This window comes from Neodiprion virginianus, chromosome 4 (genome assembly GCF_021901495.1).
Source record: "Neodiprion virginianus isolate iyNeoVirg1 chromosome 4, iyNeoVirg1.1, whole genome shotgun sequence".
Classification (NCBI taxonomy): domain Eukaryota; kingdom Metazoa; phylum Arthropoda; class Insecta; order Hymenoptera; family Diprionidae; genus Neodiprion; species Neodiprion virginianus.
This window is the reverse complement of record NC_060880.1, coordinates 26,815-45,891: the sequence shown is the minus strand read 5'-3', so window position 1 is coordinate 45,891 and position 19,077 is coordinate 26,815. Positions and strand designations below refer to the sequence as shown.

Genomic DNA, 19,077 nt, shown 5'->3' with positions numbered 1-19,077 from the left:
ACAACAATATCGGCGCGTGGGTAGCCGCAATATGAATAAATTAATTGTATCGGTTATTTGCGCTCGGAATTAGTCGTATGTCAGCCTGTTGCACTTTATTACATTTGAAAAATTTTGAATCGCGACTTTTCGGTGATAAAATTAGTACGACCGGCAGATGCATTTCAAGTATGTTAATGCGATTCGGGAATGGGACGTTTATTATGAATAATAGGGATAATTCGGTAATGCAAAGTAAGTCTTATGTGATATCATATGCTGAACGCGACTGCATTAATCCCAAAGTAAGTTTGTTAAATATGATCAGACCGTTGTTTTCGGTAAATCATCAGTCGACGAAACTGACTAGATTCTCGATAGGTTGAATATCTTATTGCTCACATTTGATCCGTATGTTAGCTGATTTCATCGTGAAGCCGATCAAGTACAATAATTTTTATTACGGTTACTTTTTTTCACCAAACGCTACCATTCTGACTAGAAATATTGTCGCCGATCTGATATGCCTATAATTGAATCATCTTTCGATAGATGAGAGATATACTAATCTACGACACAGGATTAATTATACCGTACAGCTAAAGCTAAACATTTACGATGATTCGGTCAGCTTGACTAGAAATTATACTTGTTTGATCTACTACTGAATAATTATCCCGGTCGTTCCCGACCGAGCCGCTAGTGAATAGCTCATTGTCATCAAAACATTCCCAATTGTATATTTAATTGTATTCAATGAGTTTTCAAGGGTCTGTAGTCCCAGTTGACGGGTAAGGCATCCTCGCCGTACCTTTTAATTTTGGCAGGAATTTCGATACCTCCGCGTCCAATCCAGGGAAAGCCGGAGAGAGACAATAAATTTCCCTCTTTTCCTAATTTTCAAATCTCGGCCATAGAGGCATTTGCTCGAATTTCAAGGCAGGTAGTGAGAAACATACAGACACAGAGAGCAGACACGCGTATTCAAAAACTTTACCCAACATGCCACATTCAATTTGCAAATAGCAATTACATGTATATAGTAATTATAGATAATTACTGTCATAATTATTTTCAACCACTGTATGACTATCAACTATGTATGTACCTTTACGATATGTCCTTGGGTCGCCCAGACCATCTGTTGTTGGGTTTTAGGTCGGACGATCAACTTCTTGGCCTCTGCACCGTGTAATATGCACCTATACGTATCGTAGTGCGGTTATTCTTCTTTGATTAAAATTACGCCAATGCGATACGACTAGACAAGAGATATTTCTTTAAATAATTTACAGAAACTAGACAACGTTACACCTATGACAGACTAGACTTTTACTTTGACTAGACGTTACCGACTAGATGCGCATTTAGACGCTGAAATCACATATATCGCAGATTTTACAATTAGATCCGGTGATTCTAAGGTCGGACTTTATACGTTAAACTGTTATATGCGCGGTTGCCTTAATTATCTTTGATATCGTTAGCTGTACGACCGTGAATCAATCATCACTTACCAATCTGCATTCATTATTATCAGTAGGTACTCACCCGCGATGATTGACTGGTCCGGGTGAAAATATACGACTAGAAAAAAACGTTTTTACATACGACCATAAGAACGTAAGGTCTGTTCGAGAAGCTTCTAGAAAATTTTTGGCTCTGGTTTTTAATGGATCTACGTAACATCACCTTCCGTCAACAAGAATACTATATAATTGTCATCGATTCTTGATTATTTCTAATAATATTTTTCTCAGTATCATACTCTTGAGTAACCCACTGCGATGCTATCTACACATTTACAATGTACAGGTACTATTACCGCGTATACTATTTTATAATCTATCAATTTTTCTCGTTACAACTAATCAATGTACAACGATTTACAATGTTTCACACTCATTTTAGAATTGTTTTTCTTTCATGTTCCACAATTCTTCTTGAAATATAAAATTTTATGAACAATAATCGGGTGACAATGTCGATCCCATCGTTATACAACAGACATACGTATATGACTCTAGTGCTGACGCTGAACCGTATGATCGTTTTTGAAAAGTTGTTTATTCCCCTTATTATAAATCAGTTCGGTTGACCAGCATTGCATAATTAAACATACAGTATTAACACGGAGAGAGCAATCGGAAAATCTGGAACGGATAACCAACTGAATCGTGAAAAATAAACGATCGATGGATACGATACATGTAATTTATTCGATTCGTCAAGTCCGAATAACGAATAACTTTCAGAGCGAATGAGAAACTTATCAGCCGAACGCGTATACAATGCGCTGAATTTGACTATTTACATTTGCTTACGGGTAGATGCGATGTTTGTCTGTTGCTCAATTGAAGCGTGGCATCTCTCTCGAGAATCGCTGTTACGAAAACTGCCACAGTTGGCGAATTTAGCAAACGGGCCGAAAATATCGCGAGCAAAGGTACGTAAATGAAAAATCTGAAGGTACCGGAATGACATACCTATGCTATAATGCCGATGTGAACGTGTGGCCTAGAACGATACTTACTACACCCCGTTCGAAGCGCCATGCCAGTGGCGTACGGTGTTTCGGTAATTTGTTTGTCTCTCGGTTGACGAGAGCAAAGCATCCGGAGCTAAAAACGACTTTATCTCAAGAATAATAGAAGCAATAAGAACAGTAACGATGTAACGATAATGACAGCGTTGACGGCGGCGCTATAGCCGCGAAGCCCCTGCACGCCAGCCGAAGTCCGAAAATTTTGTTTCAGTACTCACGACTTGTTTCGAATGCCCTGAACGTCCGGTAACCCCCGCCCCTTCCACCCATCCGAAAAACCGTCCGCCTCGTCGCCGTCCGGTCTCACATAAGATCAAGACCGAATCTCCAGTAGGGTCCCGGCCTCCTGGGCAATGGTCTCGCAGGAAATTGGTGTCAGGGTGCTTCGCAGGTCAGGGCCGAAACTGCAAGGTGCGCGCCGTTTGTCCCGCTGGCCGCGGGCGCCGGTGCCGCCGACTCGGGATGCTGTGCGGCGAGGTGCTTGCGTAGGGCGGCCTGCCGACCGAACTTAGCGTCGCAGTTCGAACAGGCGAACTCGGCCCCGATGCTCGCGGGCTGGCTAGAGGGGCCGTCGGGCTGCGGGTTGGAGGTCCGGGGCTTGTGCCAGCGGCGGTGGGAGGCGAGGTTGGCTGGGCAGGAGAACCGCTTGTCACACTCCGGGCATCGGTACTCGACGTGGGCGATACGGGAGCAGCGGTGCTGCGCGAGCTGGAAGGCATCCCCGTGCAGCTGCCGGCAGAGCCTGCACTGGTAGGGCCCAAGCCGGTTCTCGATCTTTGCCAACTCGGCCCGCGCCTCCACGGTAACCTCGACGACGTTGAAGGCGGGATCGATGTCCCCGGTAACGACCGCCTCGTCGGGACCGAGGATAACGGTCCCGGATACGGGGCTGCTCGTGTCCTCGTCGAACTTCAATCGTCTCGCGTGCTTCTTCTTCGACCTCTGCGGCCCCCCCTTCTCGCCCTTCTCGCCCTTCTCGCCCTTGTCGCCGTGCAGGGCCAACGCCGGGGAGCCACCCGAGCCCGGATCCTCCCTTGGCCGTTTCCTCGGGCACTGCGGCGGCGACGGCGTGCTCGGCGGTGTCATCGGCGCGCTGATGCCCTGAAGGTGGTGTTGCGGTGTTGTCGGCACTCGCGGCGGCGAATAGCCGCTCGACTCCGGCTGGAATCCCTCGGCCACCACCGTCTGCTCCCGACGCAGATTTACCTCGGGCTCGTGGTCGATCGTGCTCATCTCCGCTCTGCCGGGGCTCGGCTTTAGCGACAAGTCCAGGGGGCTCGGCGACGCTGGCCGCTGGACCGTGTGCCACGTGGGGAACGCGTGGTGGTGCTGATCCGGTATAACCGAGTACTGCTCCGCCTCGAAGGACGAGGTGCCGGCGTAGGCGGCCGCGTATCCCGACCCGTCATCGCCGTACCCGTAACCACCCGCGAGGTACTTGATCCCCGGCGATACGAACGCCCGCGGCAAAGTCCCGTGCAGCATCCTGACCCCTCGCTCGGATCGCGGCTCGTTCCGAGGATCCTTGCGGATTTCGCGCTTCTTCTCTAAGATTAACGTTCCGACGTCGGTCGTTCGTTCGCCGTTACTCTCGAGTCACGAGCCTCGCTATCTGCCACGGGTTTCATCGAACGCGCGTTCTCCGCATTCCCAATCTCCGCTCTCGGCCAATTTCTGCACTTGACAGAAATCGGTGCCACCTCTTCCCTGATCGATCTTGTAATCTTCGACAGCCTTAGACCCGCGGTATAAGGCTCCGAGATTCAGTTCGCCGATGCGTCCGGGATGCGTAGTTCCTCGACGACGGAGCAGAATTGGAAAATGCAGATTGTCTCGTATGATTTCTGGTTACTTTGGTGGTAAAACGGCGTCCGTCACTTTTGCACTGTCTTCAGATCGTCACAGTATTCGTTGCTCGTCCTGCCGGTTCCAAGAAGAAACCCCCGTGATAACGTTCTGCAAAAGCCTCGTTCGGCTTTGCGCCACGTCGGCCTGCCTCGAGACGTGCGACGTGCCGGCGATGGCTAGACGCCGTTTGACGCCTGTACCGCGCGCGTCACCTCTCCTATACCCCGAAGCCCCGCCCCGGAGCTCCCGGCTCCGGGCTACGATTGGCTCAGCCCCCCTCCCCCCCACCCGCCGCTCCGCGGCTCGGCCGTGTCGCCGCGTCCAACCGAGATCCCCGTTATGCCGATCTACAGTAACAGTTTTGCGACGCGCCGAACCTGTAGACCCGACAGGACCACCGCGGGACACGGGGCGAAGGTTGAAGACTATTTGACAATTTTCGAACGACAGTTCAAGACTGAGCCCCGTCGGATCTGTCGGCTTTGGAAAGAAATTTTAGATTCATAATGAAACCGATACAAGTATAGGTACAGCCCGGACTTTATTCGGCTCCGATCGTCTGGTTATCGTGGCGTTTGACGTATTTCAGGGGAAAAAAACCGAACATATGCCTATGTACGTACATACGTGTATATCGCATGCAGAAATAAGATTCACTAATCCAGCAGACAAATAAGAGTCGGTACGGAGTCTGCAGACGGATAAATCCGTCGTAACGTTAAGAATTCTTATCACGATGCTCGAAAATCGAATTGTCGAATTTCAAGGTGCTCATTCAATGTACCTACATAAGTATATTATAGAAGACGCAAAGTTTTGAGAGCGATTCCAAGAGGTTTCGTTGAAATCGGTTTGTGTTTAGGGATTGCGAAACACGAAAATGTATGTTTTTTTGGACAATTTTTGTCATTTTCAGACATTAAAATTATTGCTCCTGTATGCCACATCGTCGTTACAATTTATTCATAAAATTTGATAAAATACACGACATTCAATAGTAGAAGGCTGTCAAAGTGAATATCCGTTCGTCATTGTGAACGTTTGATGCAATTTCTAAAGACGCTATGGGGGTCGATTTTCGATTCTTCAAAAACACGCAACGTTTTCTTATCAATTAATTTTCTCTTACGGCTACTTTTAGTCTTGGCATAATCCACGGTGCATAGTAGAACAGCGATTGATAAAAAATTTCTGGATTCAAACTGTTGCTGATACAAATAATTTAACTTTCGGGCAAGGTCAAAAACTAATTTACGTATACCAAAGTACGTTCAGTTTTTTTTTTTCCATTACCTGACGATTTGAAAAGGATTCAAAACCCAAAAGTTGTATCGAACAGCAAATTATATTCATTAAATTATTTACTATTACATTAGGACATGAGCGAAACAAGCGGCGATGTTGCAAACGCTCTAGTTAGTCAGTGGAAAAGTTATACCTAGAATTGTATATCCACTTTCAATTCCTTTTCTTTCTCTCATCTGTTCCATAACTATGTAAAGTTATACCGCTTCACCCGGCCCATATCTCATGACCCGTCAAGCTCAGACCGTATGTATATGCGAACGCTTTAATTTTTTTTGTAGAATTTGATGCAGCTTCAGATACCGAGGTTAAAAAATATACTTTTCCATTGAGAAAGAATAGATAAATAAATGAAGTAGAAAAATAAAAAAAATAAAAAAAAAACAAGTCGACTCGTGCACGTGTTGCTAATGGTTCCGCTTGCAATAAACGTGATACAACCAAATTTTTCTCCCTTCGAACTCTGAACATTTTTTATCCAACTTTTCTCCCCGCATCACGTTTTTTCCTGAGATATCGGCTTGGGGTGGTTGAAAAAAATAACCCTGTACGGAAGAATCTCGGACTCGCTCGTGGATGTATCTACTGGACAGTCCGCGATTCCTTCACCGCCGAGTGTCGAAGTTAAAAATGGTGATAAAATGTACCGTGTAGGTATATCTCCTCGGCTGTAAGGTTATTTGAAAATACGGCTAATCAGACGGTAGACCGGAATTTATCATCGGTGAGTTGTGACGCTGGGGTGCGTGAGTCGAGGCGAGCGGACGCGGTGTCCGAGGCGGCGGGCTGAATGACGAGTCCACCCCAATTGCCTTGGCATGCGTTATCGGGCGGCCTACGGCAACGTACGAATGTAAGCTGCACGGTTACAGCGTGATTAGGGATGCGGTGAAAGAATAAGAAAGCGACGAAGAGATGGCATGAATGCATATTGTGTGTATATAATAACTGTAGTCCACGATAATTATACCTGTACACGAGTGTAATGGATGTACTTGTACTGCAGATGCATCGCGAATTTCCCCTCCTTGGAAGCCAGCACCTAATACAGATTTCTATCTCCCAGCCGGCCTCGCTACCGGAATTTATATCAACAGGCACAACGGCTCGATACGTTTGTTTTATTTACGCGCATGAACTTCCAAGCACGTACAGTATAATTGTTCAACGAACGTCGCCACGCGTGGGTGGATGGTCACTCGATGATTGACGATCAGCACAAGCAACGAGCAGCGTGCATTCCGAAGAGCCGTATACTATACGACGGTTGGCCGATTATTGACTTATAGATTCGAGACACTCGACAACAATCTTTCTTCAGTTCCGCCGGAATTTTGGATTCGCAACAGTTTCAGTTTTACCAGTGATACCATTCGACGGTTTTACTCGTTCGATTACGCGTCGGCAGCTTGCATATATCCTCGGAATCGACCAAGTCTAAATGAGAGATAAACGGAGAGGCTTGCCAGTTATCAATGCATATGAATTATGCAGCTGAATCCACAGTCAAGTCTGGGGACCTGGACTTTTTGCAGAACTCGCTGGCTTTCCGTTAATCCGGGTCTCGCGGGAGACGCGAGACGAGAAGATCGTGCAGATGTATGTGTGCGAGACCAAACAATTGCTCCGTAATTGGACTAGGGCTGAGACCAAGACTTTGTTCTCAGGTTTTGGAATGACGAAGGAGAGGAAATGACAACTTGCGTGTTTCCCCGCAATTACCGTTGCCAATTTTGTCGCTGTTTGGGGTGAAAGAGGTGCGGTAACCCGGTTGATTGTCGACGTTTTTCAAAATTTCCCGCACTGCCTGTGATTCCTGATTTCGGTTGTAGTGGTGCTTTTTTGATGCCGTTGATTCCTGCTACCCTATAATCAGGCCAAAAGCGCGATTTTGAGCTGCTTATGGGCTTACCCGATGGATGGTGTTTACGGTGCAGCTCTCTGCATAAGCAATAACTCGTCGTTCCTGCAAATTAAAATTATCGCGGCTGAGGCACGCATAGACGGTAGATTTGTTTCGATTCCGATATAAAAAAAAAACAGAAAATTTGTAATACGACAGGGACAAGGGCTGGAATCGCTGAAAAGCATGCAGCGAATATGAAAGGCCAACTCGAGTCAAAAACAGCTACCTGCCATCGGCTTGTTTCGACGATCCGGAGAAACGATTGTCGCTGGTACTCTTATACAGAGCCGCGTGTGATTGATTTTGTTTACCAATTATACTTTGACCCTCGGTACTCGTGAATAATCGAAAACGTGTAAAGTCTAGCCAGGTTCGGTACTTTTGATATTCGCAGCCCAAATTTTGCCAAAACTACTTTGTCATTCCGCTCTTAACACTGCAGTTCTGTAAATTAAATTTATGGATGTGTAACCTATTTATTTCGCAATCCCAAGACTAAAATTTTCACACTCAGCTCCCTTTACTGTAGGTTATATTTCTTACGGGTTCGCTTGCTGTGTTACACGTCATGTGTTCCTTGCTTCGCATTATAAAAACGTATATAGGTATGCACCATTCGTCTCGTACAAGTTATACAAATTGACGAAATTATGGTATAAATAAATTCGCAGGCGGTGTTTGGACGCGTGTACATATCGTTCGAAGAGTAGATTACACACCAATTTATAGTCAGAGCCAACCCTTATATAAAAAATCACTAAAAAATACTTTTCGTGCAATACGTTTATCTCATTATAGGGTATAAATAACGGTTCTCCAAAACAGTACTTTAAAATATCCGCCCACCGCGAAGCCGCCTATAATTAGCGTATAGAGAGACGCAATTACTAACAATACGCGGAGTCGTCTATTCGGACCGTTCGTGTGCTTTGTTAATATCGGCGTAATAACCCCTCCTTCAGCCCTTAAACATTTCATACTTCGCGGCACATGTTAAAAGCACTTTTTCCTCGCGAAGATCGACGCCGCATCTATGTAGCACGGCTCAATTATGGCAATAATATACTGTAACCACACGGAGAACAATTACCTTGTACCGCGTATGCGCGTGTTTCTTTCCGGTCGTTCTCTGTGCCTTTGTGCAATTTCATCCCCGTGCACTGATTTCGCCGAGGAACTTACGCACCGAAGCCAACCTCCAAGGAAAACGTTCATGTTGGATTCATAATGCAGCAGCGATTAGCCATACGTTAGAGAAATCGTAAGCCCTTTAACGTTACACCCATACCGGCGTACGAAGCTAGACCGGCGTCGGCTCAGACGCCGCGGAACCTGCCGACTCTCCTGTAGGCCATGCATATTTGATGCGATTTTAATGTGTCTCTGGTCCATCCGCCTCCCCTCCTCCAGCATCCCATAGCTTCGACGAAGAGCCGGGAGAGTGTGCTGTGATGCTCTAATCGGCTTACCGAACCGCCCGCCCTCGCTCCCTGCGACCGGCGACCGGTGACCGGGTGTATATACCTATAGTTCATCCCTATACCTACGTGCAGATACGTAGGGCGACGTATATTTTTATACGCATATGTATACATGTATGTATAATATCTACATGTACGCGCACGCTCGGATATACGGATTATATGCGCATGTCTATATACGTGTGTGTGTGTGTGTGTGTGTGTATATATATATATATATATATATATATATATATATATATATATATATATATATATATATATGCACCTAGGTAAACACGTATACACGAGGACCCAATCTCCTCCGAACGACAGCTATTACTTTGTGGTTTGCCGGGGTGTAGCCTATGCGGGTTGGCTTACTTGCGGGATATATTTGAAGGATATGGACTCGATGCGACCCGTAACCCCGACAGCAAAGCCGGAACAGTTCCAAGACTTTTACCGAGATCGCATAAAAATTTGTTAGTGTATGCAGAGACTATTTGATTGTCGCGATAACGGTTAATTTGCAAGAGGTTTCGATGCGGCATGCCGCGTGCTGAAGTGATTCGTCGTGTTCCTTCGCCGTGGATCTCCCCCACTATCATGAGAAACTGTGATAACAGGCGGGTAGAGAAACGAACTGGATGTATCTCTCTGTTATTGTTTTCAATTGGTACCTGTACATAATTGTGGAAATGTTTTGTTACAGTGGGTACTGTACTGCGAACCCGCGGTGCCTCGGGCCAGATCGAAGACGCATTATTGGATCGTGTTACGATAAACACTTGCACGAGCCCTTTTGCAGCTTGCCAATCAGGCCGCCTGGCTTTCCTTGTTTCCACGTTCACCCCTCATCTCCGTTGCTACAGAGGACAACAACAAAGGTAACTGAGAACGATAGCAAATAAACAGATCGTAATGCAGACGGCAATGTTGAAGTGAATTAAAAGAGAATAGTACCTAAGTATCATGCAAGGTCGTCTATTCGCGGATCGAACGATCTGTAACGTCATTATAAGATACCATTAGGGCGTAGCCGGTGAAATAGATGTGTTCACATTGCTGTGTTGATCAGTACTCTATAAGTACTGGCTAGCTCGTCCGTAGCAACTTGTGGTGATCATGGCATCGCTCAATTGTTGGATGCAAACTTCTCGAGGGATGTGGTCGAGATTGCTTCTAGTTATCTCTGAAATAGCTGGACGCTTTCAGCCACGCGGCCACGTATCGAATTTCTAGAGGTATATTTGCATGGTTTCAACGTCCAGCTGCAGGGTTGTAAGATTACCTTATAACGATTTTTATCTGGAACCATTCTACCAAGAATTCTATAAGGGCCCCTCGCATTTTGTGAACATTTACTCGCGTACAGGGGTACGTTTCATAATTCGTATTGCCTGCACGGCGACTGTTAAACGCGAAAGATATGTCACGTGGGAATGATGACAAAATCCTGGTTTTCAATGCGACAAAAGGATTATATTCTAGAAAAAAAAAAAATCACGTAAAAGAAATTGTCGAATAACTCAAGCATAGCCAATCGAGATCCGGCTGCTCGGTCTCCATCCGTGTTGATCGTATAGCGTAAATTTCACACTAACAATAAATCTACAGTGCTCCGCGATTTACGCTCGTTGATGCGGACGAGCCACAGAAAAGGATCCCCATTCCCAACCAGTCGTTATTTATCACTCGAGCCACGTTCGTCTCGTGCGGTAACATGCTTCCTGCATTTGGAAAGCAGCTGTCGGTAGGTACCTGTTTCACCGACGTACGGCTCGAAGCAAAGGCTGAAAAGTGAAAGAACAAAATCTCCCCCTTGAAAAGCAAATCAAGGTACAGAAACTCTGCAGGAAACTGTGCGCGGTAATTAATTCACGTTGCGTTGTGCATGAGGATGAAGTATGACAATGCGCCAAGTTCATGTAATCTAATAATCAAACTAATGAATCAGTCAAATACCAAATAGGTGAAATTTTATTTTTCAGCTTTTTGTTCGTATGATTTCACACAAGTTGGTTGAAATAGCCTGGTTCGACACGAATGTTTTTTTTTTTGTTTATTTCTATTTTTTTTTTTTTTTTGTTCCGAAAAGTCGATCATTGTTATGTCGTGTTTGTGTTACGTGTGCGGAAATACCGCACACCGGCTCATCCTTGAAAACATTCACCTACCCAAATGTCACACCTACGTATGACAGAGCAGTGAATATTAATATTAATTCTTTCTGGTACTGCTGCGAAAGTTATACTTGGAAAAACATGTAGTTGATAATACAAGTGGTGATTTTCTTGGACAAATTGCCCGCGATATTCCCGTATGGTAACTTTTGATACAATCGTTACAACTGCTGGTATGGCATAATCATGGTCTTCGACACAGGTGTGGGCACTCTGTCTCTAAAATTGTAGCGAAGGTGACACCGACGTTGTGAACTTTTGCCGCATTTTTGCCGCTAGCGCCAGTTAGGGGGAGGTCAATGCATTTGTAGTGGTAGAGGCACTTATTGGGTGCTTTCCATTTACTGACTCGAGTCGACTTGTGTCGCTATTTCTGGTGTATTCCTTTGCCCAGATTGGCCGGTTACACCAGAAATAGCGACACAAGTTGACTTGAGTCAGTAAATGGAAAGCACCCATTATAGGCATGCACTTGTAGTAACCGGCCTCCGAGTTTGCAACGCTCCGGTCTTTGGTGCAAAAACTAAGAGACACAAGCTTCGACAAGATTACGCGGCGTTCAACGGTAATGAGATAGGAGTACCCAGACCTGTGTAGAAGACCGTGGGTATAACGTACCGGGACAATGCCTAAAAGGTTAATTAACGATGCGAACGACGCTCGCTGGCAGACAGGCAACTGAGCTTAAATCTGGGGTGCTTTGCTGCACGTAAGATGTAATTTCGGTTGCCTATCTGCTGGCGATGCGTCGTTCGCAGGCGCAGCGTTAACCTTCTAAGATCCTCCCGGTTACGTATGTACGTACATACATTATACAGATGTGTATGGTTTCAAGTTGGAAGAACTAAGCTGGGTAGCAATTATCATCTGCTTCATCTTTGATTCCGAAATTCCTGAAACAGTTCTACTATCACTGTTATCACTGGGGCGTAATAACAATTAACAAACCGAATGAAGAGAGAAAGAGGAAAACAAATTCCACCATCCCGCGCACAGTGACGCAAATGTTGGCGAACCTTTGAACAATAATATAGGCATACAGATATCACAAGGTTTTGGTTAATCCAAGATATTAACGTAAACTAGTAACGGTATGGTGGACAATCCGAGAAATCGATGCAAAGTACTTCCGTGTTGGTAGTGGCCAGAGCTCAGAGCAGAGGCCTGACAGGCAGTGTGGGGCGTCCCGAGCGTTAGCAGGACCTTATCGGAAGAATAGGAGGGTTTCGTCTCCGTGCATACGGCCCGCCCAGCCATCGTCCGTAATTGCCTAGCGTCGGATTGCGACGCTGTGTGAATTTGTCGGGATTCCCTCAACCATCTGCGGAGCCAGAGACTCAGCCATGCGATCTCACAGTCGCATTCAAGTGGGTTGCCGGATACCTGCAAGCCACCTGTAAGAGAAATTTCATATTTTTCATCTTCTTGAGGTGGTCAACACGAACGGGGAAAAAGATGGAGAAAAATGTCTGCAGATCCCGTATTTACTCGTTACGGAGGGCCAAAAAATTTAATCACCAGCCACCATGTTTGTCCCCACCGCTTCCCACGAAAGATTTCCGTATATTATTGACGGGCTGAGCTCGTTTATGTGGTTGTCCCTCAGGTCCAGAGTCAGCTGTGAGAGTCGTTTAGTCAGGGACAAAAAAATATCGGACTGGAACCTCTGTACTCGGGTGTTTTTTATCCTAAGTATAAGCTCGCCACCTTCAATGGTTGAGAATGCCTCCGAGGTAACGGTCTCTAAGTCACTCCCGGTTATTGTGAGTTCCTTGAGCTGTTTCGAAAACGCGTTCTCTATCTGGTGCTTTAGCACGTTTTCCTTTATCTCTATTTCCACGAATTTCAACGGCAGACCGCTGAGCAGAAACCGCAAGTGAAATCCCTCCGCCTGCGGCCATGTCTGCACCTGAAGGTATTTCAGGTATCGCAAGTGACTCAGCGCGTCCCTTTCTACACTTCGAACGCTATTCAAATTCTTGATGTTCAACTTCTCCAGCCTTGGGTACCTTGAGAACATTTCCTTCGTCAGTTCCTGCGGATAAATAGGAAAAAACATCTCGCGTTGCCGTTGGACTTGGCCTAAATAGAATACTGATTACTACCTCTATAATGTTCCCCGAGACGTCCAGTTCCCTGAGATGGTCAAGCCTGACACCGGGCATGAATTTGACTAGATTTTTTACGAGCCTCAAAGTCCTCAGCTCCTCGAGGTACTGGAAATCGTTATTAGAAATGGAGCTGATGCTATTGAGCGACAGGTCAAGTACACTTAAATTGGCCAGGGGTAGGATAGGCACTTTTCCAAGACTGCATTTGGCTAGGGATAGCTGTCTCAGGTCCGGCAAGTAGTGGAAGAGCTCTTTGAAATTTGCCTGCAGACTGTTGTGGGAAATATTCAAGGTGAGCAGTTTTCCAAGTGCGACGAAAGAGTTGTCGGGTAGTATAGTCAGCCGGTTGTGGGCCAAATTTAGAGAGTTCAGAAGGGAGGTTGGAAACGAGGCTGAGTCGAGATGGTCAATGAAATTGTTTCCCAAGTTGAGGTCGCGCAGGGTGTAACCGACCTCGGCGAACGATGTCGAGGGAACGACATAGAACATGTTGTTACTCAGGTCGAGTATTTCGATTTGGGTGCCTTCAAAAACGTCCCTGGGTAAGGAACGGATTTTATTTCTCGCAAGGTTGAGTACGCGGAGTTTTTTTAAATTTCTGAACTGCTCCATCATTAACTGGTTTATACTGTTACCGCTGAGGTCGAGCTGCTGCAGCGTTTCGAGACCATAAAACGCCTGCTTACTCAGCACTTGAATTTTGTTGTTCCGCAGGTTCAGGTACTCTAGATGCTTCAAAGTGAATGCGCCGGACTCAACCGCTGTGACAAAGTTGCCGCGTAAATCCAGGGTTCTCAGATTCGGTGTGCCGTTGAACGCCGTTCCGGGCAGAGACGTGATGTTGTTGAAGCTCAGGTCCAGGTGTCGCAGGGTGGGCAAGTCCCCGGGAATAATTGAGCTGATGGCGTTGAAAGAAACGTTCAGGGTAAAATCGTCGCTGCCACTTTCATGGATCGAGTCCAGGTTAAGCTTGCCTAAGTAGTTGAACTCGAGGTGCAAGAACTGGAGACTCTCGAGCTGGCTGAACGTCCCGGGGCTTAGGTGGGCTATTTTGTTCTGCGCGAGGGATACCGTGACCAATTTCCGGCACGAGCTTATCGACGATGACGTTAGAAAGTGGATACGGTTGCCCGACAAGTCGAGTGACCGCAGCTCCGTCAGGTTGTGGAACGTGTTGGATGGTATGGTCTCGAGGAAATTATAGCCGAGTTTGACGTCGCGAAGCTCGAGGTGGATCGACGAGTGGATTATCTGCTCTGGTAGGTACTGAAGCCTGTTCGACTCCAGGTTGACGTACCGCAGTTTCTGGAACGAGTAGAAGGCGGTTGTGTCGAGCACCTGGAAATTGTTGTTGTCCAGCACCATCCAGAGTAGATTCCTTAACTGCTTGAGAGCGTGACGAGGGAAAACGTCCATCGCGAATGCAAAGCTCAGCTCCAGAATCTCCAGGCTCTCTTCGAGTCCTAGGAACGCGTCATCGTCCAACTCCGTAATGTGGTTGAACGAGAGGCTGAGCTCCTTCAGCCTGTTAGCGCCCCGAAACGTTTCCGGTTTCAATTTACTCAGCATATTGTTACGCAACAGTAGGATTTCCAGGTTGGTAGCCCACTCGAAGTCTCCCGGCTGTATTGATAAAATGTTATTGTAGCCCAGGTTCAAGTGCAGCAGTTTGTTGCACTCGCTTAGCGCCCCGACAGGCACGTACTTAAGGTTGTTTGTGGCCATCGACAAGGCACGGAGGTTATTGCCGAATCCGAGAAAACTCTCATCCGAAACATTTGATACCTTGTTGTTTGCCAGGTATAGGTACGTAATGCGATTCATCGAGCGTATCGCCTCGGGGACCACGATTAGGTTGTTATTTTCCAAATTCAGGTATTCAAGGGTCTCCTCAAGGCCCTCGAACGCGTTGACGTTGATCACGCTTATGTCGTTCGACGATAGGTACAACCGCCGCACGTTTATCTTCTCGAACATTCTGGCGGGGAGTGAGGACAGTTTGTTACTGGCCATGTTTAAGTCCCGGATCTGCAGCGTCGGGTAGCTATTCGTATAATTGATAGTGCTTATCGAGTTGTCGCTTACATCGATAAGTTCTAATTTCGGGCTTTCGAAGTGCGGCAGCACCAACGTCTTCATGTCGTTTCCCCTCAGGTACAGCCATGTCAAATCCTTCAGATTTCCAATGCTCGCTGGAAATTCTTTGATCAGGTTGTTGTTCATACTTAGTGTTTGTATGCGCGGTGGTAGCGCGGACGGTTCGATGCGCTCGATATTGTTGTTGTCCAGGTTTAGCCACATTAAAAATTTGAACCGCTTGAAACAGTTCGGTAGCTCGGCAATCGAGTTGTCCCCGAAGAACACGTTGGTTAGCGTGTTCGGCAGGTGGCCCCAGTTCCCATCCAAACTCGTCAAGTAATTACTGAAATATTTCTAAGTGATTACAATATCCATCTTCGTGGCGCGTATATTTCTATTCACAAATTTCATAACGCCAGCTCGTCCCTCGCTGGTTCGGCAACACCGAAAAAATGTTATTCTTCAACTTAGTATCGTATAATAAAACTCGATCTGTTCAACTCTCACGTAGGAGCAACTATATTCTCTAGGTTCTCAGAGGACACTACCGTGAAGGATGCATGCTCTCAACCAAACTTACTTTAGTTACCAACGAAGGCCTACCACCTAAGAATTTGCTTGCAAGTAAAAAATTGAATTAACTCTCCCGTCCGTTCTCATTTGGCCAGGGTTTTACACGTTGTTACCAATCGCATTCATGCTCATAACGGCACGACGGCGTTTACACATGTCCAGTCTAAATGCCAAGTAGGATATCACATACAACGCAAACAGACTTGAAATGAATATTCTATGGTGCTGTTACACTTGGAAGATATGCCAGATATTATCGCGCTTCAGACAAAAATTTGCTACATACTTCGAGCATATAGTTAGGCAGGTGGCATTAGTTTACAACCATGCTGAAACTGAGAATCACATTTTTTTAGTGAGCTATCAAGGCAGCACTGCCGAGCATCGTCATCAAGAATCGCTGGAATGCTGTGAGTAACGATGAATCGTTAATGGGCTTATTTTCAACGATAACATCTAATGAGTATACTTCCTGGCTACCGCCGGGCTCACTCCTACAGCCGGTCCAGTCGGTCCGGGTGACAGATATAGGTATGTACGTTATTTACAATCAGTATCCCGAGTAAGCACGGTGTATCATTTAACGCGAAGTCTTCACAATTCACCTGTGCATGTTTAGCCAGGTCAACTTTTTCAAATTTCGGAACGCCTTGAGCGGCACCTTCGTTAAGTAATTGTAACTCAGGTCCAACGATCTCAGGTGGTCCGCCACTCCGCTGTGAGTAGAAAAATTACATAAAAAAACATTTCGTACAGCATTTTGAATTGTATACAGTGAGTTTTCATTGAATTTGGCCACTAAAAAAGTCCTGTAGCAAGTCCGGCACAGACGGTAACGCTATACCTGACCTGCCTGCGGCGCTCGCTACCATTCCCACGAAATTGAGCCCCACGTTATACACGGTGTACGCTTGTGGTCGCCTTGCTACCGGGTGTGGTCCAATTAATGGAAAACTCACGGCGTACGTGATTGCAGTTGTTTGACGGAGAATAGAAAAACAAACAAATTTTATACTCACGACAGCGATTTCTCCCCTACGAGCATCAGACGGTTGCTCATTAGACCGAGTGCCTCCACGTAGGAGCTGACCAGGGCCTCGTTTTCCAACACTTGCATGCCGGAACCCACGATGTCCAACTGCGCTACGTACCGAATCGGTATCTCTGAAACATACCGGCAGTCTCGTTTGATTTTTTGCCTCTTTCATTTCAAATTCGTTGAAAGGTTACGCGATTCACGATATTTCTTTCGAGAGAAAGTAACGAGGGTCACGTCCTCACCGGGAAAACGCGCGAAAGGCACGCCCATGCAGCTTACGTCCATCTGGGTATAATCGGCGTCGTCCTGAACCCAGCAGAGGCACATGGTGTTAAAGTTGCAGAGGACGTTGTAGGACCAGGCCACGTGCAGTCCCCAGTAAAGTGCGAAAACTGCCAGCCACATCTAAAACAATCGCAACGGTGCCCGTAGACACGCACGCGTAAGATGCGGGTGTTTTTCACAATATTGTAGAGTTCACCGAAGCGCAGCTTTTCGCAGGTGTAACGTGAATTAAAGGACGGGAAAAATAGAGAAAAGAAGCGGAGGACGCGGGGTGGGCCGAGGGGCCGTTTAATTAATGTTAAGCATCAAAGTGGGTCAGTACATTGATACGCTGCACCGACATCTCTGAAAAGAAAACATTATAATTATAATACTACGGGCGGGTGGCGTAAGGGTTCGGTTTTTTTTTTTTTTTTTTTTTTTTTTCTTTTACGCGCGCACGTATCGAGTACGTTTCAAGAATTAGGCGAAACCGAACGGAGCTCCGATACCGAGGTTTCGATCGTTGTCATTTTTCTCTTCGCCTCGCTTCCGAACCCAGAGATATGCAGACATCGTCCCGTAATTACAAGGCACCTTGCACGCTCTCCCTGCAGCGTCTCGTACAAGGAGCGCAGGCAGGGCATAATATACACGTAACACGCCAACGTCTCAGTGCCTACTTGCATCACGAAATTGCTCGGTACTAACCTTGACTGGTATATAATTCCTTCGAATGCCTCGATAGTTGCGTTATACACGTATCGTGCGCGAGTGAGCGCATTGGTTCACGTGACGTGACGGGCCTCGCACATTCTACGGTTACCGTGATTTTTACTCGCCCCCTTTTACTCACTCTCGAAATTCGGACTTTCCACGACAATTCCCCAGTAACGTCTCAGCACTGTAGGGCGAATCGTTGCGGGGGCGCAGGCGCGCGTTATATGGATCGCGAAATAACCGACTTTCCTCACCTCTCCACCCCCCACCCCTCTCCCGCGGATTTACCACCAATGTCGAATTGACGGTGATACTTGAAAGCTATCTCTACACTATTATGCCGTTTTCATTTCATACCGCAGCCAGTCCCGTATTAATTTTTTGCCTTCCACAATAGGTGGACGGGCTCGAGGCCCCTTAAAACTGCTTGGCGGTGATAATTGGTGCGCTTAATGTTTTGGTATTTTAGGATGGTAGTTTTCCACCGTTTCGATGCAGTGGATTTCGTATTCTTTTTCATTTCGAAATTACCGCCACAATTTTCAATATCTCTTTCGTTTTCGGCATAATCATTGTACTTTGATTAATACACTTTTTACGATTGACATCTCACTTGCCGTGCATTAATTCGCATTTATGTCACTTATGTGCTTATAATCAATGCGCATGGTCGATCTAATTGTGAGACATGTGTAGGTCGTATCCCTAAACACGGTCGTTTATGTCTCGATTGCAGTCAAAGGAAACAATAGGATTACATTAAATTTTCGTCGATCGTTTTAATACACTCTTTTGACTTACCTCAATCCGTCGATGTCATCGATATAGAGCGTTTACACGGTTGTTGAACGCCTTCGGAGATAAACATGTTGAACAATATCGCAACTGCATACGTACGAGCAATAAGTTGTTTACTTTTGGCTAATCCCGCACTTGTGCTCTCAATTATTGTCTAAATCTTTACACGCGCACACACACATTGAGATGGAATGTTGAGTTACATTACCACCATAGCAGGTCGGTCGGTGCTGTCAAAAAGTGAAAGGTTGTCTATCCCCACAC

General features: G+C 46.2%; 2 protein-coding genes across 3 annotated transcripts; both read right to left on the bottom strand.

Annotated features, from left to right (window-relative positions):
* Positions 1-1,095: 1,095 nt before the first annotated feature.
* Positions 1,096-4,546, bottom strand: LOC124302223 (insulinoma-associated protein 1a-like). The gene has a single exon (XM_046758150.1). The coding sequence runs from the start codon at positions 4,007-4,009 to the stop codon at positions 2,900-2,902; it is 1,110 nt and encodes a 369-aa protein (XP_046614106.1). The 5' UTR covers positions 4,010-4,546; the 3' UTR covers positions 1,096-2,899.
* Positions 4,547-11,026: 6,480 nt separating this feature from the next.
* Positions 11,027-18,943, bottom strand: LOC124302191 (chaoptin-like). Of its 2 annotated transcripts, none has more exons than XM_046758056.1 (7): positions 18,817-18,943; positions 17,274-17,436; positions 17,012-17,156; positions 16,598-16,708; positions 13,335-15,762; positions 12,748-13,264; positions 11,027-12,623 (listed from the first exon to the last, which is right to left on the bottom strand). In XM_046758056.1, the coding sequence occupies exons 2-7, from the start codon at positions 17,434-17,436 to the stop codon at positions 12,289-12,291; spliced, it is 3,699 nt and encodes a 1,232-aa protein (XP_046614012.1). In that variant the 5' UTR covers positions 18,817-18,943; the 3' UTR covers positions 11,027-12,288. The 2 variants fall into 2 exon arrangements, with proteins under 2 accessions (XP_046614012.1, XP_046614011.1); XM_046758055.1 differs by lacking the exon at positions 18,817-18,943 and adding an exon at positions 18,007-18,199.
* Between the last annotated feature and the right edge of the window lie 134 nt (positions 18,944-19,077).